At 45.0% G+C, this 24,252-nt stretch overlaps 2 protein-coding genes across 53 annotated transcripts in view; both read left to right on the forward strand.

The window, feature by feature from the left end:
- MAP2 (microtubule associated protein 2) overlaps positions 1-12,175 on the forward strand; it is a 224,041-nt gene extending 211,866 nt beyond the window's left edge. For 35 of the 40 annotated variants that reach the window (XM_017829599.1, XM_017829600.1, XM_017829566.1 and 32 more), the window contains 4 exons: positions 5,058-5,150; positions 6,652-6,733; positions 7,224-7,336; positions 8,034-12,175. In XM_017829599.1, coding sequence (XP_017685088.1) covers positions 5,058-5,150; positions 6,652-6,733; positions 7,224-7,336; positions 8,034-8,249 — 504 coding nt within the window. In that variant the 3' untranslated portion in view covers positions 8,250-12,175. The remainder of the gene's footprint in view (positions 1-5,057; positions 5,151-6,651; positions 6,734-7,223; positions 7,337-8,033) is intronic. The other 5 variants (XM_017829589.1, XM_017829597.1, XM_017829607.1 and 2 more) reach the window with 1 other exon arrangement.
- A 6,279-nt stretch (positions 12,176-18,454) lies between these two features.
- UNC80 (unc-80 homolog, NALCN activator) overlaps positions 18,455-24,252 on the forward strand; it is a 120,290-nt gene continuing 114,492 nt past the window's right edge. For all 13 annotated transcript variants that reach the window (XM_017829501.1, XM_017829507.1, XM_017829502.1 and 10 more), the window contains exons 1-2: positions 18,455-18,788; positions 20,061-20,109. In XM_017829501.1, coding sequence (XP_017684990.1) covers positions 18,697-18,788; positions 20,061-20,109 — 141 coding nt within the window. In that variant the 5' untranslated portion in view covers positions 18,455-18,696. The remainder of the gene's footprint in view (positions 18,789-20,060; positions 20,110-24,252) is intronic.

Genomic DNA, 24,252 nt, shown 5'->3' on the forward strand with positions numbered 1-24,252 from the left:
GCTGTGGTAAATAGAAGCAACCTGCCCTTTTTGATAAGTTGCTAGGAGTCTGGGAGCTTTTTGCAGTGTCACAGCTCGACAGCATGTTCAAACAGCAAGTGGAGTCAAGCTGGAGTATTTTTAAATGCTTTAGGCAGAGTGTTTCTGGTAGAGCTTCTCAGAGGCCCTAATTGCAAGGCAGGGAGAACATAAATCATCAGCTTCTTGGAAATTATATTCAGAGCCTGTAATTTCGTCAGCATCACAATTTTAGTTCTTCAAATATCTCTGTTTTGGTGTGTACCAATGTAGTATGCCATAGAAGGGAAGCTGTTTATGGATTCTCTGCTCGGATTCCAATAACTTAGGGGCTTTTCCTTTTGCTGTGAAAAGCAGCTGAACTGAGTGATTCTAGGCAGCAATGGAACATAATTCTTTCTCTTGCATAAGCAGCTTTTAGTCATTGATGTTGTCTTTAGCAGTGAGGCACAACTGAAATAAATACTCTGTGGCATTTCTCTGCCTTCCCCTCAGTGTTTCTACAAATTTCTGCTCATTGTGAACCCAGTAGTGCAGTACTGAGAGAGGAGGACCTTGAGCAGGCCCTTGGACTGTCAACTGTTGTATATAGAGACTTTGAACTCCAAATTCACTTTCTGTTAACAGGGGACATATATCTAACTGCGAGATTCACAGTATTGCCAACCTGTCGTCTTCTTCTCAGGCCAGCCACCTTAACCCAGAAGCATCCTCTGTGGTCTAGTGTAGATGTTGCCCTTGGACCACAGCCCCTGGCTATTACGATTGCCAGCCAGGGCCACTGTATACAGGAAACTAATTAGTTTACCCTGCTGAGTGCAGAGCAAGATATGCCTCATTTAGAGAAACACTTGGTTTCCTCGCAGGCTACCCATAAATGCCCTGCCTTGCCCAGAGCTCTGAGAGGCAGCGTGCAAGCAGCACAGGAGGTGTTGGAACACAGTGTCTTGGTCCTGCTGGGGGCTCTCTAGAAGCAGTGTGGGTCAGTGAGGCAATACTGGTTGCACGCTGGCACATAGTCTGCCCTGGGCTTCAGTTCTGGACCATTGCTGTGGAGTCATCAGAGGACAGAGTAGGGGGAAGGTCTGTCACACTTTCAGGGCTCCACACAGAAGCCAGTTTTCTCTTGAGCAATGTGGTTTTGTAGAATAAACACAGCATTGCCTGTAAGGCTTTATTTTTCCACTGTGGTTTAATTTCATGCATTTATGACATGCTGAGGAACCTCATCTTGGTCTTGATCAAAATACTGACTTCCAGGCCATGTCCAGCATACCTGTGCAAACCAGGATCAGATCAGAAGAGAATGTACCCATTTCAGACTAGCAGGTCAGAACAAGAGTTATTGTCAGGACATTATCTTGTTGGGATGTGAATGGAAAGCAGTCCTGTTTCTGCCAAAGACTAAAATGTTCCCTTTCCTGAATGAGAGCATGAGCAGGCTTGATCTGTCATTTAACTTGCAGTAAAATTGAAGTGCCTATATGTAAATCTGTACCACACCTCCACCCTCACACAACATGGAGACCTTCCCGGTGAGTCGTGTTGATTGTGTTGTCTCTGTTGCAGGCAGCTGCATCTTGTAATTCCTTTCATCAAGTGCCATCATAAAAGTTTCCCATTTTCTTGTTGTAACTCTGTTCCCTTGGGAGGGCAGTTCCAGAGTCTCCCTGCTCTGATAGTTACAAATTTCCCTCCAGATTCCAGCTTAAAATAATTCACAGTCAGTTTACATTCTTTGTTTGCAAGCCAAAGTTTTTCTTTCGCCTAAAGAGTTCCTGTCCTTCCCTGGTACTCTCCCTCTTCTGTTTACAGTTGAATTTCTCAAAGGAAACAAAGCTTCTGCAGTCACACTGGCTGGCAGTGTCAGCCCTCCTCAGCAGCTTTGGAACTTGATGGCCAATTTGAACCAGTGCTGGCAAGGGAGCAGTGGTGAGAAACACAGGCAGTCCCTCCACGCTGAGTGATAGTTGTTGACTGGGTACAACGTGGAACCTCAGCATAACACTGTCATTGGGGTAAAGGCAGTGATAACTCAGCCCTTCTCCACAGAGACAAACAGTTGGCTGGTTGTGTATTAGCTTCTGTTTGCCCAGTCAGGCAGACCTGGGAGAAAGCTTGGGAGATACTGCTGGCAAGAGGGGATAGGCCTTGCTGAATTATGTAGGATTGAGGAATTAAGCAGTTTAAAAGCCTAAACTGCAGGAAGCAAGGCTCCATTCATTTGTAGAACACTTAGAGGGCAGTCATTATTTAAATATGTGCAGGAATATTGATATATTCCAGGAAAGGGAGAAACAGATCATCAGGGAAAACCTGGATCAATGCAGTTCCCCCTTGTGCCAGATGACCAGCACAACACATCCACATCCCTCAGCTCACTTCAGCCCTCAGCATAGGACATAAATGATACACAGGTCTCCTGCTTGCCCCGCTGCACAGGGGTATGTTTCACCCACTGAGAGGATAATTGCCCTGATTTGTCCTTCATATATCTGCTAGCCAGGTCCATGGGCCACGGGACTCATAAACTGTCAGACTCCTGGGTGCAAATCAACCTTTAGGCACTTGATCAAAGACACCCTCTTAACTTTTCACCTTGCTTTGGTTCCATTTTAAGCTACAGGCCCCCAGTCCACAGTGCTGAGGTCTTGTCATGACCCTAAGTCAGCATTTTCAAAGCAAATGCATCCCTGTGGCCATGGCTAAGAGGTGCTGCTGATCCATCGCTGAAAGAGATGTGCTCAGAAAGTGCTGGGAGTGCTCTCTGTTTTGCCCAGTTGTGTCTGGCCTGAAGCTCTCTGGGAGCCAGATCTGACTGCACATCAGATGTGTGTTTCTGTAACTGATGTGACATCTGTCTTGTATAGTGGTGGGATACATTTTTAAACAGTGTATTAAGAAAAAGCACAGGCATAAAACTCCAAAGGCATTTGCTTTCATGTTTCACTGTACATTGGTTTACTTGGATGGATTAAGCAAACGGGAGGGAGAAAGACAGAAGTCAGTTTGCCTCCTGAAAGAGACCTACCAGTTGTGGGGTTTGCTGAGCAGACCATCACGAGTTAAAGCAAGTTTTTGCTTTAAACTAAAAAGTTTAGGTTAAAAAAAACGCCTTAACATCCTAATGGTTTGATTTAGTGGTTATGTTGTATGTACGAAGGGGGACTCATGAAAGAGCTTGCTGTGAAGAAGTTCTTCACATTAGCGGCAGAGTGTGACCCTCTGAACATTTCATCTCAGGAGTATACTGAGCTTTAGCCAAAGGTGTACTCCAGGTGCTCAGCACCAGAGGATTCAACTTGCTATCTAAATGTGCCATTATCCCCACTGCAGGGGCCGAAAGCTGCAAAATCCAATATCCCTGTAAGGGAGAAAATAGTCTTTCCCCGGTTTGGAGAGGTGAGGCACAGAGGGGGGTGACTTGCCTCAGATTTATCAGGGAACCTGGGGCAGTTCAGGGACATGAAGCCAGGAAGCAGAAACTGCACAGGGTTCTGCTTCCTCCCACTGACTGCTTTGGCTGTTTTGCACCTGCTTGTGTTCCTGGAGCAGTGAGAAGAAGCTGCAATAAGGAACCCTAGTGTGCCTGTCCCTCTCTGTTATCTCAGTAGTGGTTGGTCACTGTAGGTTTACCTACCTGCAGGTTTACCTGCAGCCAGCAGGAGTGTGCTAAGTAGTATGTCAGTGAAGGCTCCACAAGTGCCATTTAACAAAATGAAGACATAGTGACCCAAATTCTATGGCTTTCTGTACAGGAAAGAGTCTAAATTCATACTGAATATTAATACTTAAAGATAAAATCCAGTGTAACATTTGAGTAAAGATTTCACGTTTAACCCAGAGAAATAATATGCTGCATGGGTGGCACTCTGGTGCAAAAAAGTAGGGGCAGCCTTGGCCAGAAACACCTTCTCAGACACCTAAAACCCGTAATACTGGTGAGCACAAACCCCTGCCCTTGCTCAGAAATAAATCTGAAAGTGGTGTCAGTCAGGTGTGCAGCCAGTTGTCTCTGCCAACTAGTAACTGCTCATCATTCCCAGGGAGTACAGTCATTGGTGGCACCTGAGTTCCACGAGATGGAGGAACTGCTTTGCCATGGGGTCAAGCATGGGACATCATGGCCTGCCCTTCACAGAGTTGACCTCCAGGCACTGTCATATGCCTGCAGTGCATTTGTGGCTAAGGCAGCATATTAAAAATGTGGGCTTCTGGCATGTGTAAGGGAGGCTGGCACCATCAAGGGAAAAGCAAGGACCTAATCCTGTTACGTGAAGAGACAAAGAGCACAGGGGAGAAGCACAGCGCTCCTAACACTGCAAAGTTGTTGTGCCCTACTCTATGGCCAGCACCAGAAATCAAGAAGCAGGGATTGCAGCTGTAGGTTTCCTGATGATGTTGTTTTCTGCATTGCCCTTTAGTATATGATGGTAAAGAGAGAGAGCAGTAGAGAGCTCTGACTTCAGTTTAATTAATTTTGTTGATCCCCTTTCACAGAACATTCTGAGGTCTGTTATATGAATGTAGCTGCTGTTATGGCTATATGGCAGAAGGAGGGTGGAAATACCTCAGGATTTAAACCCATGGCTGAGCTGGCTGGATCTTGGATTTCTGCATCAAATGCTGAGTGTGGGGACAAGGGTTTCTAGCTTCTCCATATGGCCAGTTGAGCAGCAACATTGAATATCACTCAATAGAGCCTAGGACATGCTGTCCTAGGGCTGTGCCCAGTCCAGGCAAGCAAGAAGTTCTTTAAACTTTTCAGGGAAAAGCCACCTCTCATATCTCCCAGAATAAAAATTCTCCCATTCGTATTTCACCACCACTTTGTGAGGCATAAAAAGAGCAGCGTGGTGTATTTAGAGATGCTCTGAGAACATACTAAGCATAGAGGTTGTCAAAGTGTACTTTCTCATGTTTCAATACAAGTGTCAGACGGAGTCACAGGAGGAGGCAAAATGACCCTGGCTCCCTCGTCCTGCGCCCCAATTGAGTGTGTGTGTGGTATATAGTAAGTTACTTCCAATTCCTTTTAGGTTAGGATTTTAAACAAGAAGATCGATTTTAGCGATATTCAGTCCCGGTGTGGTTCCAGAGATAACATCAAACATTCTGCAGGGGGAGGAAATGTAAGTAGTATGGACATTCTCTCAACAGCCAGTGGTGGTCTCAACAGCCAGACCCCTCTGTTTCCCTTCCTCTGAGCACTATTTTCCTTCTCTCTGCTGTTTCACATGTGAGTCTGGTCAGTCATGTGAGCCTTGGGTATCAGTGGTGGCCTCCTGATCTTTCTCTGCAGAGCACAACACATTTCCAGAATATGGACAGGGAGGGGAAGTCAGAAAATAAGGGTTATCCTCAAATGCCCAAGGGTGCTGACAGTGAAAGTGCAGCGTGAGCCAAAGGTTCAGTGCCTTTCATGGGAGCAGCCCAAGAAAGTAATTTCCAGAAAGAGAGTGCAGCTCTCAGTGAGACTCCAGCCTCCGTGTTGGGCTTCCTCAGCTAACTCTTCAGTTATGTGCATTCAGCAGAGGGGGAGAAGAAAAATAAGGACAAAGAGAGGGGGTGTGACCAGCTAGCGTAGTCAGTGCTCACGCCGCAGCATTATTCCAGTGTAACAAACTGAGGTTGCTTGGGGTTTGACCAGACACCCCTTGATTCTGGCAGGCACACTGGAATAGCTTAAGGTGGCTACAGCCATCCTGCTGGAAATGATCTCCCCTCAGATGGAAGAGCTGATGGTGTGGGCACATCTGATCCAAACACGTTCAGCACAGCCACCAGTGCTGGCTTAAGTCATTGCCAGTGTTGTGAGCAAACCAGTGGTATTGCAGCCATCCTGCAGCTCCTGCTCTGGCCTGGAGGGGCTGCGACTTCTTGAGGCCTGCCAGCACAGTCGCTGTGGCTGTGGGCCGCCTCTGGGAGCTGTCTGGGAGTGCAGCGAGGCAGGAGTGTCACTCTGTGGCTGTTCCCAAGCTGGGCTCAGTGCAGCCGTGGCGAGGCAGCTGGCAGCAGTGCGTGGAGCACCGGGAGGAGGGAGGGTGCAGGTGCCACTGCCTGGCAGAGCAGAGCAGTGCCACTGCTCTCGGATGAGCACCGAGCCAGCTGGCTGAACACCAGCCTGCTCAGGTACAGCTGCAGGAGGCACATGTGTACCTTCATCAGGCTCCCCAGAGTGCATTGACAGGAAATGCATAACGTATTTAGCTGCAGAAAAATATGAAACAGATGGTGGAGATAAAAACAGTCACCAAAATATCCTGGTTGCCAGGATGCACGTTCAAGAGCAGAAGCAAATGGGATGGGCCCTGCTGCGTGCAGGGCTTTGGAGCACCCACCGTGAGAGGAGTTGGCTCAGAAACATTTTATAAAGAACTCACAAGCTGATCTGCTTTATCCTTCTCTTCATTTTGCTAATAGTAGAGCTTAACCCAGCTGTCATCTCCCTAGGTGTGAGGGAAGCTTGCTGTATTAATCCAGGTGTTTCCTCCTTGGTGGCGTGATCTGTTTTCTACTAATCATTTCTCCTTTTCCAGTGGTTTGTAGAGGCTTGGGCTCCTTCTCTGCAGGGCTTGGCTTTTTATTATTTTATTCATTTCTGTAATTTGTGCATTTGTGCACTTTTGACAGGTACAAATTGTAACCAAGAAGATTGACTTGAGTCATGTGACTTCCAAGTGTGGCTCACTCAAGAATATTCATCACAAGCCAGGTATCGTAGGAATTTCTGGGTTATGGGACAAGGGAAAGACCTAATCCTGTTATGCAAAGGAGAAGTCACGGATGATACCACTTTCTTTTACAGTCCAAGAAAAAGTAAATACACTTTGGTAATAAAAATACACGTAACTACTTAACTAAATATATAAAGACATATAGTTACAGAACCAGAGAGGTGTTAAAAAGTAATGCCAAAGGATGCTGCTTTGGCATAATATTGAATACAGACTGAAGTCAGCAAAATACTTAAGCATGTACTTAAATCCCATGGAAATCAGTGGGGCTGCAGTACATGCTTACAATTTGAATGTATGTTGAAGGTTTTATATTTGACTGAACATGGAGAGCGTTATTCTGTGCTTCTCCAAAACCATTAGATCTCAACTAAAAGGGAAGTAACGTGAGTGCACCCACGTGCTTCAAGTCACACTTTCTCCCACACCATTGCAGCCTCTTAATCTGTATTTCCTTTTCCATTGTAGGAGGTGGGCGTGTGAAAATTGAGAGTGTGAAACTGGATTTCAAAGAAAAAGCTCAGGCTAAAGTTGGTTCACTGGAAAATGCCCACCACGTACCTGGTGGTGGTAACGTCAAGGTAAGGGAACAGCCATCAGAGAAAACGCCTCCACTGTGCCCCTGGCCTGGTGAAATCAGAGCTGTGAATTCAGCCATGGCTCTGAATCAAGTAGGAAGCATCTGTCTGTCCTCCTTCAAGCACACTCACATGCTAGTTTGTTCCCTTTGAAATTTGGAATGAACAATCTCGCATCCACATCTAAGCTGACAGTGAGTCTAAAGTCCTGTGGTTTGTGCACTGGCTTTCCCCCTAAAGATAGTCCTTGCTTGGGACCGTTGGACAGCATAGGTGTGATCTGAGATTGGGACTGCTTTGTGAAACAGGAGGAAAATATCTTGAAAGTAAGATCACTCCCACAAACACTGGAAAATACAAATTTTGGAAACAAATCATAGTTTTGTTTTCAAAAGAAATGTTTTTCATAAACATATAATGTTAATGAAATTCACAGCTAGGGACAGTGGTACTGCTCATTAAAGTGTCCATCAGAGACAGAAATGGTAAGAGAGTGTAACAGTAAGTCAGTATCTATTAAACAAGGTGAAAAAACGATCAGTTGGAATTATTCAAAGGAATAATCCTTCGAATAACTCAAAGCTTCAATCCTTCTAAGAGTTTTTAAAAGTAAACAAAATGATGATGCCCAAGTGATGATCTATAACAAGATAATTTGGTGAATATATAATGTGTGACATTCTTTACTTTCCTGGAGCAGATTGACAGCCAGAAGCTAAACTTCAGAGAGCACGCTAAAGCCCGTGTCGACCACGGGGCTGAGATTATCACACAGTCACCAGGCAGGTCCAGCGTGGCTTCTCCACGTAGACTCAGCAACGTCTCATCCTCTGGAAGCATCAACCTGCTTGAGTCACCCCAGCTTGCTACCCTCGCTGAAGATGTCACGGCAGCCCTTGCCAAGCAGGGCTTATGAATTTGCTCATTTCGCATTGTATGAAGTAATAATATTTAGGCATGAGCTCTTGGCAGGAATGGGCTCAGAGCAGGCGTTACATTCATTCTTTACCATGTCTAAAGCTAAGTCACATCCCAAGACTTGTAGTTACCATACAGTTAAAAAAAAAAAAAAAAACAGAAAAAAAATATTTCCATAGATGCAGAAATTGGGCCTGACCTCCATTTACAACAGGAAGACACTGGCTTTATATGGGTATACAAAAGCAGTATGTTACATTGGACAATTATTGTTGCTCTGCTCTGTCTTGCATGGAGTACTGTACTATGATAAAATGCATTTTTACCTTTCATGTGCCTGAAGGCCATCCACCTCTATCTGAAGAGCCTTGTTGATATCCCAAGTTGCTCATTTCACAGTTCTGTTGATAGATGGGGAAATAAAAAAGTTGCCCATTTTAAGTTATTAAGGGTTAAATTAACAGTCTGCTTACCAGAAGGAAGGGCATATAGAGAAATTCAAGTTTAATTAAAAAAAATGTGTTATTTTGTATAAATGAGTAGAACAAAAGTTGAATTAAGTTATTAACATTTTCTTGGACCTGGTTAATTATGTCAGTGTATAGCTGAAAAGCCAATAAATTATTTAACTAATAACTAAAAATAGTAGCTGAAAACATTTAAATTGTGCTTTGGGGAAGTGACGTAAAAAAGCTGCTGAAAGCAAGCACTTCCACCCCAACAGACTTGTGTCTGATTAGAAAAGTTGGTTAAGCGGCTAGATTTGTGTGCACACCACTGGTTTCACATTCTTTCCGTCTGTTTGATACAGTATTATAGATATATATATTTCTCTGTGGCCATTTGTGATATGCCCTCCTCATATACTTGAATATTCTACTTCTTTATTCACAGTATCTGTGTCTCTTGCACCCTTTGGTGTTGCAATTCTAGGTATGTAAAAGTAGATGTTAGCAGGGTTTTTTTTTTTCCCTATTCATAAGAATACATTTAAAAAAGATGAAAATTTTAGCATGAAGTTGCTTTCTGTAACAACTAAAAGCCGTGACCCTGTTTTAGTGCCAGATGCAAGTCTCTTCTGTGATGCTAGAAAAAGGATTCCTTCCCTCTCCCCTTCCCTTCCTTTCTTCACAAAGGAATGATTTTTGTGGGGTCCAGACATTTGTAAAAGGGTCTCCAAAGATGGCTGAGTTTGGACTCTGGCTTTTTTTAAAATCCACAATAGATTGGTTCAAGCTTTTTTTTTTTATTTCTTTCTTTCCTTTTTTTTTGTAAACTCCCATAGTAACAGTGAATGTTAGATTTATGTTTTTTTTCTTTTGCTAAAGTTGAAACACAGAAAAAAAGATGTTGTTTCCACTCCTTTAGTGATGCTTCACATGACTACTCAGGCACTCAGACCACAGTGATAAACATAGCAGAGGTGCCTGTAAATTACAGTGTATGAATAAATAAAAATGAGCTCCCTAGACTGGGTTGCCATAGCGATTCATCAATAAACAGGGCTTCTTAAAATCTGAGCAAAGTGAGATTGTGTTGGCTATAAAAAAGTGTAAGAAAAAGTGTGCCTAAAAGATAAAAGGCAGAGATAACGTAACCAACCGATCTAGAGGAGTTACCTGAGAGAACTCCAGCACTAAGGGAACACTGAAGGTGACACGGAGGTGATCCTCAGCAGCAGATAATCACCTGCTGATGCTCTGTGTACACAGATATTATGAAATGACCAGTTCACATTATCGCAGGTTGTTTGAACTTTTCCTTTTGAAACCTCTTAACTGAACTTTGCACTGTCAGTTGAGCTATACTTGATACATGTATTAGGTTAATGTTGTGTGTTGGAAGCTTTTGATCTATTCTTTTTCCTTCTTAATTTGTATGTGTGCGTGTGTGTGTTGGGGTTTGGTCTGAAAAGACTCATAGGGAAGATTTTTATGTCTGTGGAAAAGGATTCTAATAATTAATAATACAGGATTCCCCATCATTAAATTCTGGTAGTAATACACAGTTACTGGACAGTAAATATTCAGTGGACCAAAAGGGGATTTTGGCTAAGCTGCCACAGCAGTACAAATACAAAACAGAGTGGTTGCATCTCTCAAACTTCTGCTGAATATGAACTTCTGACAGCCCCCCCCCATGGCATTTCAGCTCTGCAAAAAGCTTTTTCACACCAATACTGTTTGTAAGTACCTAATACTGTTTGTAAGTCGGTTGTTTCATATGAAGGACAGTGAGTTTAGAACCATGCAAAGTGCAACTGGAGGATTCTGATTTCTGCCTTGTATTTGTTATACTTTTGCTTAAACTAATCATAATAATTCACATGGAAACAGTGTCAAGTTAAGGTGCATTAAAAGCCTCTTCCCGTTTTTTCAGAAAATAACAGAAAGGAAAACCAACAGTATTTATATTGCTCTGATCGTACTGTCAGTATGAATTGGCCTTGCAGTGGTTTTTTTCTATGCCTTTTGCCAGTGTGGGAGAGAAACTATGGTACTACTGAATCCTCTGCTCTCTGAAGCTGAGCACCAGCTCATGAGAACAGTGATAGCCTGAGACTCCAGTTTTTTTATTCTGCTTTTAAAATCAACATACTCTAGAAAATTAAGCTTAGTTAAACCACCTATGAGTCCAAAGTTAGAGTGGTGTAACACACCGAGTCATTTATTTCATGCATTAAAATGAGCTTTCTTGTCTTGATTTAAGCAAAGACCTTTGTAATCATCATCATTCTTCCATAGAAAGAATCCTAGAATGCTGTGGAGTTAGATGAAAAGAAATCAAGAGTTTTGTGCTGTTAAATGATAAAAAACCAAGTTATGTTACATAACTCTAGATGTTCACTGGAAAAGCTCATATTAATCTTAACTTTCTCAAGAAGAGTGTTCGTTTTAAAAACAACAGTTTGTAAATAACGTAATGCCCACTAAAGAAGATAGAGCCAGCTTCCTGGAAACTGCATCTGTTGTGTTTCTTTTCCACAGGCATGTTGAGCCAGCAGGTTTGTTGGGCGCCTGAGACCCAACTCTGTAACAAAGCAGAAATAATCCAGACAGAAGGAATGGTGAAACCTTGTTTTGGTAGCTAGGGGAGCGCCCCAAATTTAATAATGGGTCAAGTTGTAGCAACAAAAGGCAGAGTGCTTCTTCCTCATTTGCAGAGTTCTATGTAACCACAAGCTGAAAGAATTAAAAGTTGAGCAAACATCTGTCCAGCAACAGTAAAGGAAAAATTAATCCTGATGAGGGAAATTGTGAGCCCACAAGGGCAATGTATATTTTCACTGTACAGCAGTAAATGGAATTATCCATTCAATGCTCTGCTAAAGTACAGTGGTAACCTCATCGTGGCTGCTCACACATCTAAGTTTGCCTAAATACATGACCCAAAGGGAGTCTAAAGGCATCCTGTGTGGACTACCACATGTGAGCACTTTTTTCCATGCTGGATCAAATACTGTTTGAAACCCAAGTACACATGGCCCTTCAAAGGCAAATGCCTTGAAGAGTAGATCACATTTGCTATGAAAATTGATGCTGGTAGGTTTTTAGCCTAGGTGTCTGTCGACTAACTCACTAGTCAGATTGCTAAAGCAACTCCCTCTGCAACTCCAGCAATTCCCACTGCAGGAAGGTAAATTAGTTTCACACTTGGAAAAGTCGAGCGTATAAAAGCCACTTCAACTTTAGCAAAGAGAAAAAGCCAACAGATAAACATGCTGTATGCTGGGATGTCAAGGAATATGGTCTGCTGTTACAAACCTGTGTTTTTTCTGATAACTCTAGAGCCTGTTACCATAAAAGAGGCATTTCTTGAATGGCTGGTGGTAGGTAGTTCATGTTTTTCAATCCAATTTGCAATTGTATTTGTTGCTGTATAGTGATTGTTTTGCAAAATAAAATCGCTTGTCATCTAATTGCATATGTGGGTTTCCTCTGTTTGTGATACAGCTCCTCCAGCATCCAGCTGTGCCCTGAGGAGAGAGGTACCGTGCACCTGCTGGTACTGCGGTCAGTCTGGCCAGGAGCAGGCACAGCAGATCCAGTCATATTTCTCAGCTAATCCCTGTTACTTTTAGCCGGAAGAGTCAGTTTTTATGGCTGGCGTCCTGTTCCGCGGGGCAGTATCTCCCTGCTGTGCGCGTGTTCCTTCATGGAAAGGGTAATTGTACATTGGAATGGGCTGCCCAGGGAGGTGGTGGAGTAACTGTCCCCGGAGGTGTTTAAGGAAAGACTGGATGTGGCACTGGTGACATGGTCTGGATGACATGGTTACCTTGGACTCGATGATCTCACAGGTCCTTTTCAACCAAACTGATTCAGTGAGTACATATCCCTCACGCTGGGGTCCTGGCCGGGGGTGGGGTGTGGCATCACCCTGCACTGAGCAGTGGAGCTCTCCAGGCATGGAGGGCACACGAGGGAGGAGGTCCCACTCCCAGTGCACGGCGTGCACTCAGCTCCGAGGGGAGTGTGCCACACACCCCAGCCCCGCGGTGAGGGCCCTCAGCGCCCAGCCCTGTGACACAGCCCCAGCCCTGAGGGGAAATGGCCACCCCGGGCTGTAAATAGGGCGGGGCCGTGCCTGTCCGTCCCCCCCCATCATGAGGTCCGGGCAGGCGGATGGGCGGGGTCGGGTTTAGATTCCTGCAGCTGGGAGCCGCCTGAGGGCCATGGGAGCCGCCTGAGGGCCACGGGAGCCGCCTGAGGGCCACGGGAGCCGCCTGAGGGCCATGGGAGCCTGTGGACCGAAGGTAATGGGAGTTGTGAGGGGGAATGAGCTCTTGAGGCCACGCGGAAAACTAATGGGGAAACGGCGTGGAGTTGGAGGGATGCTTGGAGCAGTTTTTTGTCTGGATGCCTGGTGGGTACTCACTCAGCCCCTGCCGAGCTCGGGTCGGGGAGTCAGCGGCTCTGAGCTGGGGGTGGAAGGGAGAAATCATGGAGTGATTTGGGAGAGACCTTAAAGCTCATCTCGTTCCAGCCCCTGCCACGGGCAGGGACACCTTCTACTAGATAAGGTTGCTCCGAGCCCCGTCCAGCCTGGCCTTGAACGCTTCCAGGGATGGGACATCCACATATTCTTTGGGCTGCATACTTCTCTGACAGCACTGCTATATGCAACATAATACTGAGAGTACTGCTATAGTGCTACTGAGAATACTGCTATATGAAACATACTGCTGTATAAAACACACTGAGAGTAATGCTATAGTACTACTGAGCATCTTATTAGCAGTGTGTAGTAGGTGATGTGTTTTATCATTTGATAGCAGATTGTGATGCTGGAGCATTGAGGGTTGAGCATTGAGCATTGAGTACCATTTGTGAATAAAATCTTGAATAACTACTTGTTATTGAACGTGAGGGAGGCCCAGGACTCCTGCTTCAGTATTTGCTAGATGTACAGAGGATCTGTCCATCCTGTGCCTGTCACAGCTCAAGGGGTATTCCTTGCATTGTATAGGAACAGAGACATGGATCAGATCAGACGGGCAGGCAGAAGGCCTTCCACCTAGAGATATGTGGCTGTGCAGAAGTCTCAGTTGCTGGAGTAAAAGACTGTGTGGCCCTGGTGGAGGGGCTCCCAAACCCGGTTTGTGTGAGTGCCCTTACTCTGGAAGGAGAAGCATATGGTGTAGGCAGTGCTCAGCTCTCTCTGGGCAACAGAAAGGAAGACACGTTTGATAACTCAGTGGAGCAAGAGATCTACACTTTCTTTTCCAGAAAGAAGGTGGAAAATGGTTTTTTGGGTGGGGTGAGGTTTGAGGGGAGGATTTGTTGCATTTTTTCCCCCAGAGGAAGTAAAAGTTTTGCAGCTGCTACCAAAGCATTCACATCCCAGAGCTTAAAGAGACCTGAGCCAAGGGATGATGTGATACCTTGACAGTACCTTTTTCCTTCCCCAGTCTTGTCCAGCGACTGCACCCTACACCATTTTGTTCACTCCCACCCTGTCTTATTTAGTTTAAGCATAACCTGTGCCTGCTATGTATTTAATTGCACTTACATGGCTCTGTAAATATGATATGCTGCTTGAACATTATGCAAAGGCAATAACTTTCTTTGTGGTGACTGGTCTGCATTTCTTTTTGAAATTGGATTCTCAGATGCATGAGTGCTGTGCCACTCTGCTGGTTCCAGCTAAATGTGGCCCAAGGATTAAATATCTCACTGTCTTTATGGAATCTGATCTGGATAAACTATGGTCTGCCTCTGCCTAAATTCATGCAGCAACAGCAGCAAACCTGGTAGTTTTAGGAGTCATTCATCCTTGTTTCTGAACACATAGTTGTGCTGGTTTTGAGCAGGGCTGGCAAGAAAAGTTGTGAAGGAGGCTTTTGAAGAACCTTGGTTGAAATGTTTTCATGCTGAGTTTAAAAGCCCTTAAAGAAAACAGAGTTTTCCTAGGCTTCTACCTGACAGACCCACAGGAGAAAGGGTATGACAAGAACAAGATGAATGTGCCTTTACAAACAAGCTGTGTGCATCTGCTTGCAGATGCAAGGCAGTGCCTATTTGTGAGTAAAGAAATGGTTGTTGGTGGGAAAGGAAATAATTGTTCGTAGATAAGAAAGTGGCTATTTTTAGATAAAGAAGTAGCTGCTTGTAGGTAAGAAAGTGGCTGGAAGAATCAATTAACTTGTAGAATAGTGAGAAAGGAAATAGCTGCTTAAGAATAGTAAGAAAAGAACTGACTCTTTATATGTAATAGGTGTTTTCAGGAAGTCTGTGCCTTCCAAGTACTTTAGCCAGTGAGGAAAGGAAGAGGTCATTATAGAGCTAGGAAAAATTAGGATAAAAAGGAGGCTACCTCCTCCAGTTATTCAAGAGATTTTCACTAGGTATGCTCAGTAAGCTCTCCCTTTATTCATGAATAAAGTTACTCTGGCAGAACTCTGTCTCCTTTGTGGACACTAAACCCTGGTGATGAGAATTTTCCATACAGGTAGAATGAGCGGCATCTGTCAGTGCTGTCAGTGCTGACCTTCTGTGACTGGTTGTTCCAAGAGAGAAAGGGTCTTTCTTCATAATGGATCTGTTCAGCCAGGACAGAAGCCTGCTGGCAGCTTATGGAAGACTGAGTTCCTGGCGGTGTGCCAAACAGTTGTCTTTGCTAGGATCTACAGTTAGGAGCTGTTTGCAGCTTTGCTCTTGGAGAGGCTGCTGCGCAACAGAATGACTTGAGATACTTCTGGATTCTGCACAGAGAATAACAGATGAATAAGGTGTGAATATGTAGAAGCGTGTGTGGCAGGGATTGATTGAGGCTGAGAGATTGGAGAGCATGTGCCTGGAAACAAGTGCAAGGCAGTGAGGTTTGAGCAGTTCCCTGCTCTGGGCACCCTTGTGTAGAGTGGGGGCTTCGTGTTCAAGTTCTGCTCAGTGTTCCCACTCTGACACGCTGCCAGTCTTGACTGTTTCCAAATCAAGACTGAATCCTACTATGATGGATGTATAAACTCAACTGTCTGGTGAATAAATCGGTGATCAAGCAGAATCATGTGATTTGGGGAGATGTCAGACTGATGCTGTCTGTAGTAAGAGAGGAAATGGGATGAGAGTGTCATGGACGTCTTTTTTTGTGCCTGAGCAGTTGGGTGGGCTTGGAATTGCTGGAGCAGTGCAGAGCAGTCTCCACTTTCCCCACGCCTGCTTCCCGAAAGCAGTGACTTCTTGCATTAGTCTTGATCTTTTTGCAGGCAGACAGACCTATGTTTCTGTGCCAGGCCAAGATGCCAGTGTAGCACAGGTGAATTTTCAGGACACCTTGCTGTTTTCCTACTATAATGACTTCCCTGAAGAGTTTGCTTGCTTCCTCTTTAACCCTACTGCAAGGGAAAGCAGGGACTGATTTGGAGAACTTTCTCTTTGCAGCATCCACTGCAATGTAAGTATTTAGGTACAGTCAAATGCTGACTGCAAATCCAAAAGCCTCTGCTGCCAGCAGAAGTTCAATATAGAGATAAATAGAATCTTCCAGGTTTTTTGTGCCCTTTTTGTGTGTGTGGCAGGGGTTGTCTCCAAAACAAGGCAAGAGCAAAACTGGTCTCTAGCTGCTGCTAAATTTAATATAAACCACCTTTGCCACCTCCTGGGTTTAGTGATGGTTGTGGCCTGGCTGGATTGGAGAATCTGCACCACTGTGCCTGCAGTTTTCTTGTGACAGTGCTAGCTGTTAATAATATTACCTTTGCTCTCTGATTTGTTTTGCACTGGAAATTCTGTAACTTCAAACCACTGTACAAACAGAGAGATTTACGTGTCTTTTATGACTGCATGTTGTTAGAGAGCAATACTCTGCACTCAAAATGGCAAGCTTGACTAGAACTGCAATTTGCAGTTATGTTTTTGGCTACTACAAAGTATTTGAAAACAAAAATACATAGTAATTTAACATGGTAGCGATGCAGTTTCCTCTCATTGCCTGTTGGGCTACCTGAGCTCCACTCACTAACACCCTGTGACAGGGCAAGGTGCTGGCTGTGCACAAAGGAGGAGTAAGGAAAATAATCCTGTACTTCAAGGCCATTTGTTTCCCCCAAAGAGTCCTTCAGAGATGTAACAGAAAGCCGGGTAGAGGTATTGGTATATTGTCCTTCTGCTTTCTGAGTGACAGTTAACACTGACAGTTGTGAAGCGAGCGTGCAGTTGCCTTGTTTGTTCTCTTCTCCTACTCCTCTTCAGACTGTAGAGAGGCCACTTGGGTTCCCCTTTGGAGGCTCAGTGAAGTGCTGCTAGTGAGCTTCTCTGCCCTCTAGAACTGCCTCTGTTCAGGGCAAGAATGACGTTTACCTGCATAGGTTTGAAACCAATGAAAGCTGTTGTTTTCCAGATAAATTTGGTTTGGTTTGGTTGGTTTGTGGAGCTTTGTATTCACACTTGCATTCCTGTCTACTGCTGAGCAGCTGCTGACCACACCAAGTGCCACTGGTGTTCCTGTAAATCAGGAGAATTCACAGGAGGTTTCAGCTGTACTCTGGAGCAAGCCGCAGTGCTCTCTTTTACATGAGTTTCATGCTGTGTAGCAGAGCATGGGAATAATAAGCTTAGGCTTAGAAGCACAAACTGGAAACTATTGTGACTGCTTCTTGAATGCAGGAATAAGGAGAGATACCCATTAAAAAAAAGAACCAAACCAAAAACCAACAAACAAACCAAACAAAATCCAAACCAAACAGATTTGAAATGCACTTACCAGTTACTGAGAGAGTGCAAGCGTCTTGAACTCGAGGTAGTTAAATATTATCACTGACTAAAATGGCACCAGTTTTGAGGGTGAGACTATATGACACTTAACATTCACATAAACCATCCCTGGCCTGCAACAACCCTTCTGCTGATGTTTTATAGGGATGTGGAGTAGGGAAACTTCTCTAATACATACCTTGCATTTAGAAGTAATTTGTTTTAACCATCTTCTCTTTGTAGTTAGCTCTCATAGTATTTTAGAAATCGTGATTATTTTGTTCCTATCCGATCTCACTTAACTGAAGGAAAGAAAACGGTAATTCAAAGCTTTCCTGTCTGAGCAAGCTCATCCTGTGAATAAAAGGGCCTTACTTCTGTGCAGCAGCAGTAAAAGTTACTGCTAGCAAGGAACCCAACCAAACAAGACAAACAAAGCCAACTGGTTCAGCACTTCAGCACTCAAATATATCCTTGTATTAGCCAAGTCAAGTCTGGTGTTTAATTGGAGGCACAAGTAAATCTGCTTTCATACTCCCCATCCTCTCCACCTCTGTCTCAGCTCTTCTGTGTAAGAAAAACCTATGGAAAAACTATCCCAAACTTCCCTTGCTCCTACAGCCAGCCTTCGATTTCAAAGAGGGTTTATGACTCGCTTTCCTTTTCCCCCCACTTTTGAGGTAAACGAGTTGTCTCCCTGTTTATTAACAGGTTGTATCGGACGCTTCGAGGACCTTTGTGAATCCAAGGAGCGGACCTCGGGGGGAGAGAGGGCGGGCGCCTCTCGGCCAGCTCTGGAATGCTGGATGCACTGCGCATCCCTCTCGCTGCGGGCCGGCGGGGCTTCCCAACTTGGCGGCGGGGAGGGGGCGGCGGGAGCCCTGTTGCCGCTCGCTGCTCCCGGCGCGCTGCGGGAAGTTTGGCGGGGCGGTGCCTCCGCCGCCCCCGCGCCGCCCGCCCGCCTTCCCTGCCCGTCACCGCCCGCCGGCTCCGGGCGCTGGGCGCGGGGAGCTGTCCACAGAGGGAGGTGCTGAAGGCAGGGAGGAAGCCGAGGGACGCGGACATCTTCGCTCCCCTAATTTCCTCCCTGCCTTCTGCAGCCATTTTGCACCAGCAGAGCTGGAGGGAGCGGGTGGGCTGCAGGGGATGAAGGGAAGAGGGTAAAGAGTTGCGGGGAGCGGAGAGGCGGCCATGGGAGATCCCGACTGCTGTGTCTGCTGAGGCTGGCTCACTGCAGCAGCTGTCATCAGCATCATGGTGAAAAGGAAAAGCTCAGAGGGCCAGGAGCAGGAGAGTGGCCGTGGCATCCCTCTGCCCATCCAGACCTTCCTATGGAGACAAACCAGGTGAGAGCAGCAAAGCCCTGGGTACTTGGGATATCGCTGCAACAGGGCAGTGGAAGTGGGGAGGGGGGTGCGGGCCGGCTGCTGCCCGGAGGCGGGGAGGAAGCGGTGATTGCAGCTGCAACATGCAGGCGTGAAACAAGCTGTTCTCTTTGCACTCAATATAGAGCAATTTGTGTGGATTCGGGAAGGTCTGGAGGCAGCTTGACCTAGTGGCAGTCCCAGGCAGCTTCTTGCTTTGACTTTAAAATATCCCTGTCTATGTGTCTGTATGCACCTTTCCCTTCCTCCCTGTCCCGTCTCCCCCCATCCCATCCATCCCGCCTCCCCTCCTCCCCCCTTTTAAGAGGACTCGTGGAGCTCTGGCAGCAGAAGCAGCACCCATCAGTGCTGCACCAGACCCGCAGCTTTGCTTGTATCTGTATTTGCAGCTGTCCTGGAAGTGTCATCTATGCCTTGAGAGGTCAGCATGCAAACAGATACGTCAAAGTCTCACCTTATTTCATTGGATTGGAGAGTAATGATGTGTGAGGGGCTGGATGAATGTATGGCTGGGGCTTCATGTTCCTTGTGAGTCGTGTCTGTCTCCTGTCTCAGCAGAATGCTAAAGTGAAAACACTGTGAGAGTGGGGGGGAGGTTGGAAGATTTGAAGGTTGTGGCTCTAATTTAAAGCCTCCGTCACCAAATCCCTTTATGCCACAGTCAGTGTCCTCCAAAAAAATAAAATAAGGTGACCTGATTAGTTTTTTTAATATTTAACTCTAATCCCATTCTGGAGAATGACAGCAGAGGGTGGGTATTTTCTACCTACAAGGCCTGCATTTCATCATAAGCCTTCTACATCAGCTGCTGTGGAGAAAAATACTTGATACAGAGCTGGTAAATGGATCTCTGGCTTAAAATAGAGGAAAAGCAAAGTTCAGTAGTATATAACACATTTTAAACAGAGTATATTGAAAATCTTTCACTGAGATAAAATGGTTAAAAATTATCTGATGGAAGATTTTATCCCTGGGGAACAGGATTTCTCCTGAGGGTTGAATTAACAGCTTCTTGGCATATCAGTGTGGGTACTCTGTCTTCTAGAAAAGGTAACAGCATTTTGTCAGATGTTATCAACAGGTATCTGAACATAGTTTTGGCCTTTTGTCTTCCTTTACATTAAATTTCTCCGTGTTTTGCCAACTTTTTGACATGAGAAAAATCCTAAAAATAACTAAGCAAAATCCACATTGATGTACTGGGTCTCTAACACTTTTTCTCCCTTCCTTCAGTGCATTTTTAAGACCTAAACTGGGGAAACAATATGAAGCTTCCTGTGTGGTACGTACCTGTTTCTCTTTTTCAACTCTTGTTAGTGACTAACTTTTCGTGCAACTTGATCTGACCATGGTGGCCAATAAGCTTCTCAGCTTATCCCAGAAGTGGATTTAGTCCACTCAGCTTAAATCTGTACTTCTATGACTCCTGTTTCTAACTGTATTTCACATAAAACCTCAAGTTACTGTCCAAATGCGGGAGAAAGGGAAGGCATGCAGCAAGTTCAAGTAAGATGTGTGTCTAGAGAATTTCAGAATTCCTTGAATGGTTGCTGGTCTTTGGATTACTTAAAGTACATTAAGTGGTTGCAGCCGAACTTGACAGAGTGGAAAAATTTGGTCTGGACACATATCTTAGTAGTTTAAAGTACTTAGATCTCTCTGCAGCAATTTTCTGACTTCCTTCTCACAAGATACTAAGCTGGAGAAGCCTTAGCTATTGCTGACTCATTTTCTTCTTAGAAATCCATAAATTTTTCAGGGTTTTTGCTAGATACCAGATAGTGATAGAGGACTGCTGGCTTAGTGTGTCAGTGAGTAAAATGTACTGCAATTGTAGCACATGGAGCAAAAGGCATCGTCACTGCCTGATGCCATTGACAGTTTCTGGTTGCTGAGAGGCTGGAAAATGGAGCTTGTTGCCTTGTGTCCTTTACCAGGAGCCTTGGCAGTGTGCAGGAGCCATGCCTTGGAGCACCTCTCCTCTGAGGCTGTGGCCCCACCTATGAACTCATACCTGTTACTGTTGGGTAGAGGGACAGTTTCCTTCTCTGTGCCTTCTCCATGATGTACCCGTCTGTCTGTGACTTCCCTGTGCTTCCTGCTGTGCTGTTGGCATTAGGTCTTCCTCTGTGTCCTCCAGGCTGATTCTAAAGCACCTTTCTTCTAAGAGCACCTACCAGGATTTACTAAGCGTAAAAAATAACACCAAAAAAACCCACAAGACAACATAAATCACGTGTGTCAGCCAAGGGAAAGGAAGGTCTTAAAAAATCCAATTAATTTCCACCCCTTGAATGAAGAACTTCATTCTTCTCCAGTCCTTAACATAATCATTAAATTATGGTAGAAAGGTTTCAAAGGTGAGGCTTAGTTTTGAGCAATTGATGCAGCCTGATATGCTGCATCTGCCACCTTGTCATCATCTTTGCTCCTCAGTTTCCTATCCCTGCTGGTGCTCAGGAATGTCTGCCCACATCAACACGTTCTGTATTATCCAGTGGGGTAGCAGGGTGCTGAGTGCACGAGTGAGGCAGGGTTTCTGGAACTTGACAGGTACCTGACTTATCTTCTGAAACATCCAGCTGACTGTCTAACACCCCTGTATTGACTAATGTGCCTGAAAATACTGTGTGCCTGTTAAATGATCTGTCCTTTTAAAATTAGCTAGCCAGAATTGTTGCAGGCATGTCTACAGGCTGCTAACTCTCTGGCAATGCAAATGACACAACGTCATGCAGTATTCTGTTATTATTCTTGGCTCTCAACTTGCTGCAGTAGAATTTGCTGCATATTGTGCATTGAGGAAGCAGATGCTGGAGGCTTAGATTCAGTGAGTACAGCATCTGGTGTGCAGGAGCAGATTGCATTGCTTCTTTGAGCTTTGCTTTATACCATAATACTTGAAGAAAAACCCAGCCCTTTCATAGCCTTGTTTTCCTTACGTGAACAATCACACCGACTTCAATTAGTCTATGAATAATAGCTTTTAAGCTGGAGATAAATACCCTCCCCCATACATTGTCTTAAACTGTTTAAATGCTTTTGTGCCTCAGTATGGATTTAATGTTCTTCCTTCTCTCCATTCTGAAATTGTTCTGTCCTGACACAACGTCATTCCTAATGTGCATGAGTCAGAGCTGTAAATGGCCTCATAGGAGTGCAAGTGAGTGCTGTACAAAGCTAATGCATTTTTGGGGTGATGGTAAGGAACTTAAGGGTATGTTAAATTCTTTTACCCTGGATTGCATTGGGCATGGAAGAACACAAATGTTTTGTGGAGGATCTTGCAAATGCAAAGTTTATCTCTTTTCTGGTTTTTTTTTCACTTGTTTTTGAAAATGTAGTTATGTGTTTTATTGTTATGAATAATTAAAGTATAGATATGGAAAGTTCAGAAGGAGGCCACCTTTATTTTATCCAAACAACAGGACTGGTTGCAGAAAACTGAGTTTTTAAGCACAACAGTTTTCTGTAAATAAAGTGCTTGGCATCTGTATTTCATTGCTTGCTAATGTTTATACTATTGCTGTGTTTAGTAAAAAATGGAACCTTACAATCCCTTGTGCTATGAACTCCTAGGTTAATGTTTTAGATCTTTCTAGGAACTCCTCCTTGCTCAGTGGACCTGCCCCAAACTGACAGTAGTCTGCCTGCATTTCAAGCTCTTTCCAGTCAGGCAGAAGTTACTTTAGCGATGGTCTTGGCTTTTCACTTGAGCTTTGGAAGAACAGGACTGTAAGGTCCCCTCCAAGGACACAAGTCCAGCTCAAAAAGCACTAACCATTTCTCCATGTCTCTGCCAGAGTCCTTCTGTACAAAGCTAAGTACTGGGCCCTGCTCTTTAGTTATTTTTTTTTCTCCACGTGCAATCCCATAGGGCTACTCCCCGGGAGGACACCTGCAGTTCCTCTGGCACTCCTGAGAGGGTGGGATGGGGGGTGCTGAGCTTCTGAAGGTCCTGTCTGTCTAGTGAGGGCTGGGGGCCTGGCTGAGCCCTTGCTGCCTTATGCAATTCATGCAGGTAGATCTTCCCTGGGCTTAGAGCCAGGGAATTTCATGTGACTCAAGCAAAGCTGTTTATGAAACCATGGCAAAGCCCAGCCAGAATCTGCTCTGTCCTGTACTCCTTGTCTAGGCATCTTCAGGCAGCTACCTGTTCCCATTCCAGCAGCAAAGGAACACGCAGACTGACCCTGGTCACAAGGTATTTGACAGTCCCTTTGGTTCTTGGTGGAGAAGAAGGTAAAAGGAGTGGGAAGGCAGCCAGAAAAGGTTGACTGCCACTCCCTGTGAAAACAGATGTCACCACCAGGCTAAAAGGAAAAATGCTTGTGTAAGTGGGCCTGAGGGAGCTGAAAACAGAAACAGAGCATTGCTGAAAGGGGCTGCCCTTTCTCCAGCCAAGATATAAACACTGAATTCCCTCACTACCACCTTGGCACATATTCTTTATTGGCCTTTGGTGTGTGGGGTGTCTGAGGCATGAACAAGCTTGCTCTAAGTAGGTAACTGCTTTCTCAGCCAAGCTGCAGCCCTGAGGCTGCAGCTCCAGACATACCCATGGCATGACAATATCTGTCTTCTGACTGACTTGTAGGGAGCTTTTTCAGACATTCTCATTCAGCCTTCTCATTGAAGCATGTAAGTCTTCCCAGCTGTAGCAGCAGTTGCTCAGTTCATGTGGGGTGAAAATCAGGTCTTCTGTCTCAATGTCTGTATATTTTTTGTAGCAGGTCCTGAAAGTTAGAGTAGAACTGCAGCAATCCAAAAGGAAGGCTCTATAGGAGCAAATGCTAACCCAGGGCCTTGCATCTTCAGTGTCTGGTGTAGACAGAAGCTGCTGTGAGCTGGACCTTTATGGAGAACCCCAGGCAAATTCCACAGGAACACTTGTCCAAAGAACTGCATGTTCTTGTTGGTCTGCTTCGGACAGTTCTCAGTGTGGGGACTGATGCCAGTTAGTTCCTGTGCTGGCAGTACATCCACAGTAGTAGTTACTGTACCAGGCAGTGCCTGTAGCAGGCAGGAACACTCAGTGGTTTCCATACAGCAGCTTTTGTGTTTGCATTTTTCTGGTAGCATGCAGTACTTCTATGTCAGATACTTGTGATCACATAAGCTGCTCCGGAAGCTAATCTTTCATTAGGGTCCAGAAATATGTTAGGCTTTCTGCTCAGACCAGGAAAGAACAGCGGAATCTGGCAGATAACCATGTAGGGAAATCTTCATGTGTGCTCGGAGGCCCAAAATGTGGTAAATGCAAGACTAATTTAAAGATATAATTGCAAACTCCTTGGCTTCCTCTAGAGTTTCTGAAGCATGCAGAATGTGGACCACAGCTTCCAGAAGGCAGTTTTGGGGGAATTTCTCCCTGATGCCATTGAAGTACCCGGGAATGAGACCTTGAATGGAAAGCCAAGGAGCA

Source organism: Lepidothrix coronata, unplaced genomic scaffold (genome assembly GCF_001604755.1).
Source record: "Lepidothrix coronata isolate B3197 unplaced genomic scaffold, Lepidothrix_coronata-1.0 Scaffold165, whole genome shotgun sequence".
NCBI lineage: Eukaryota > Metazoa > Chordata > Aves > Passeriformes > Pipridae > Lepidothrix > Lepidothrix coronata.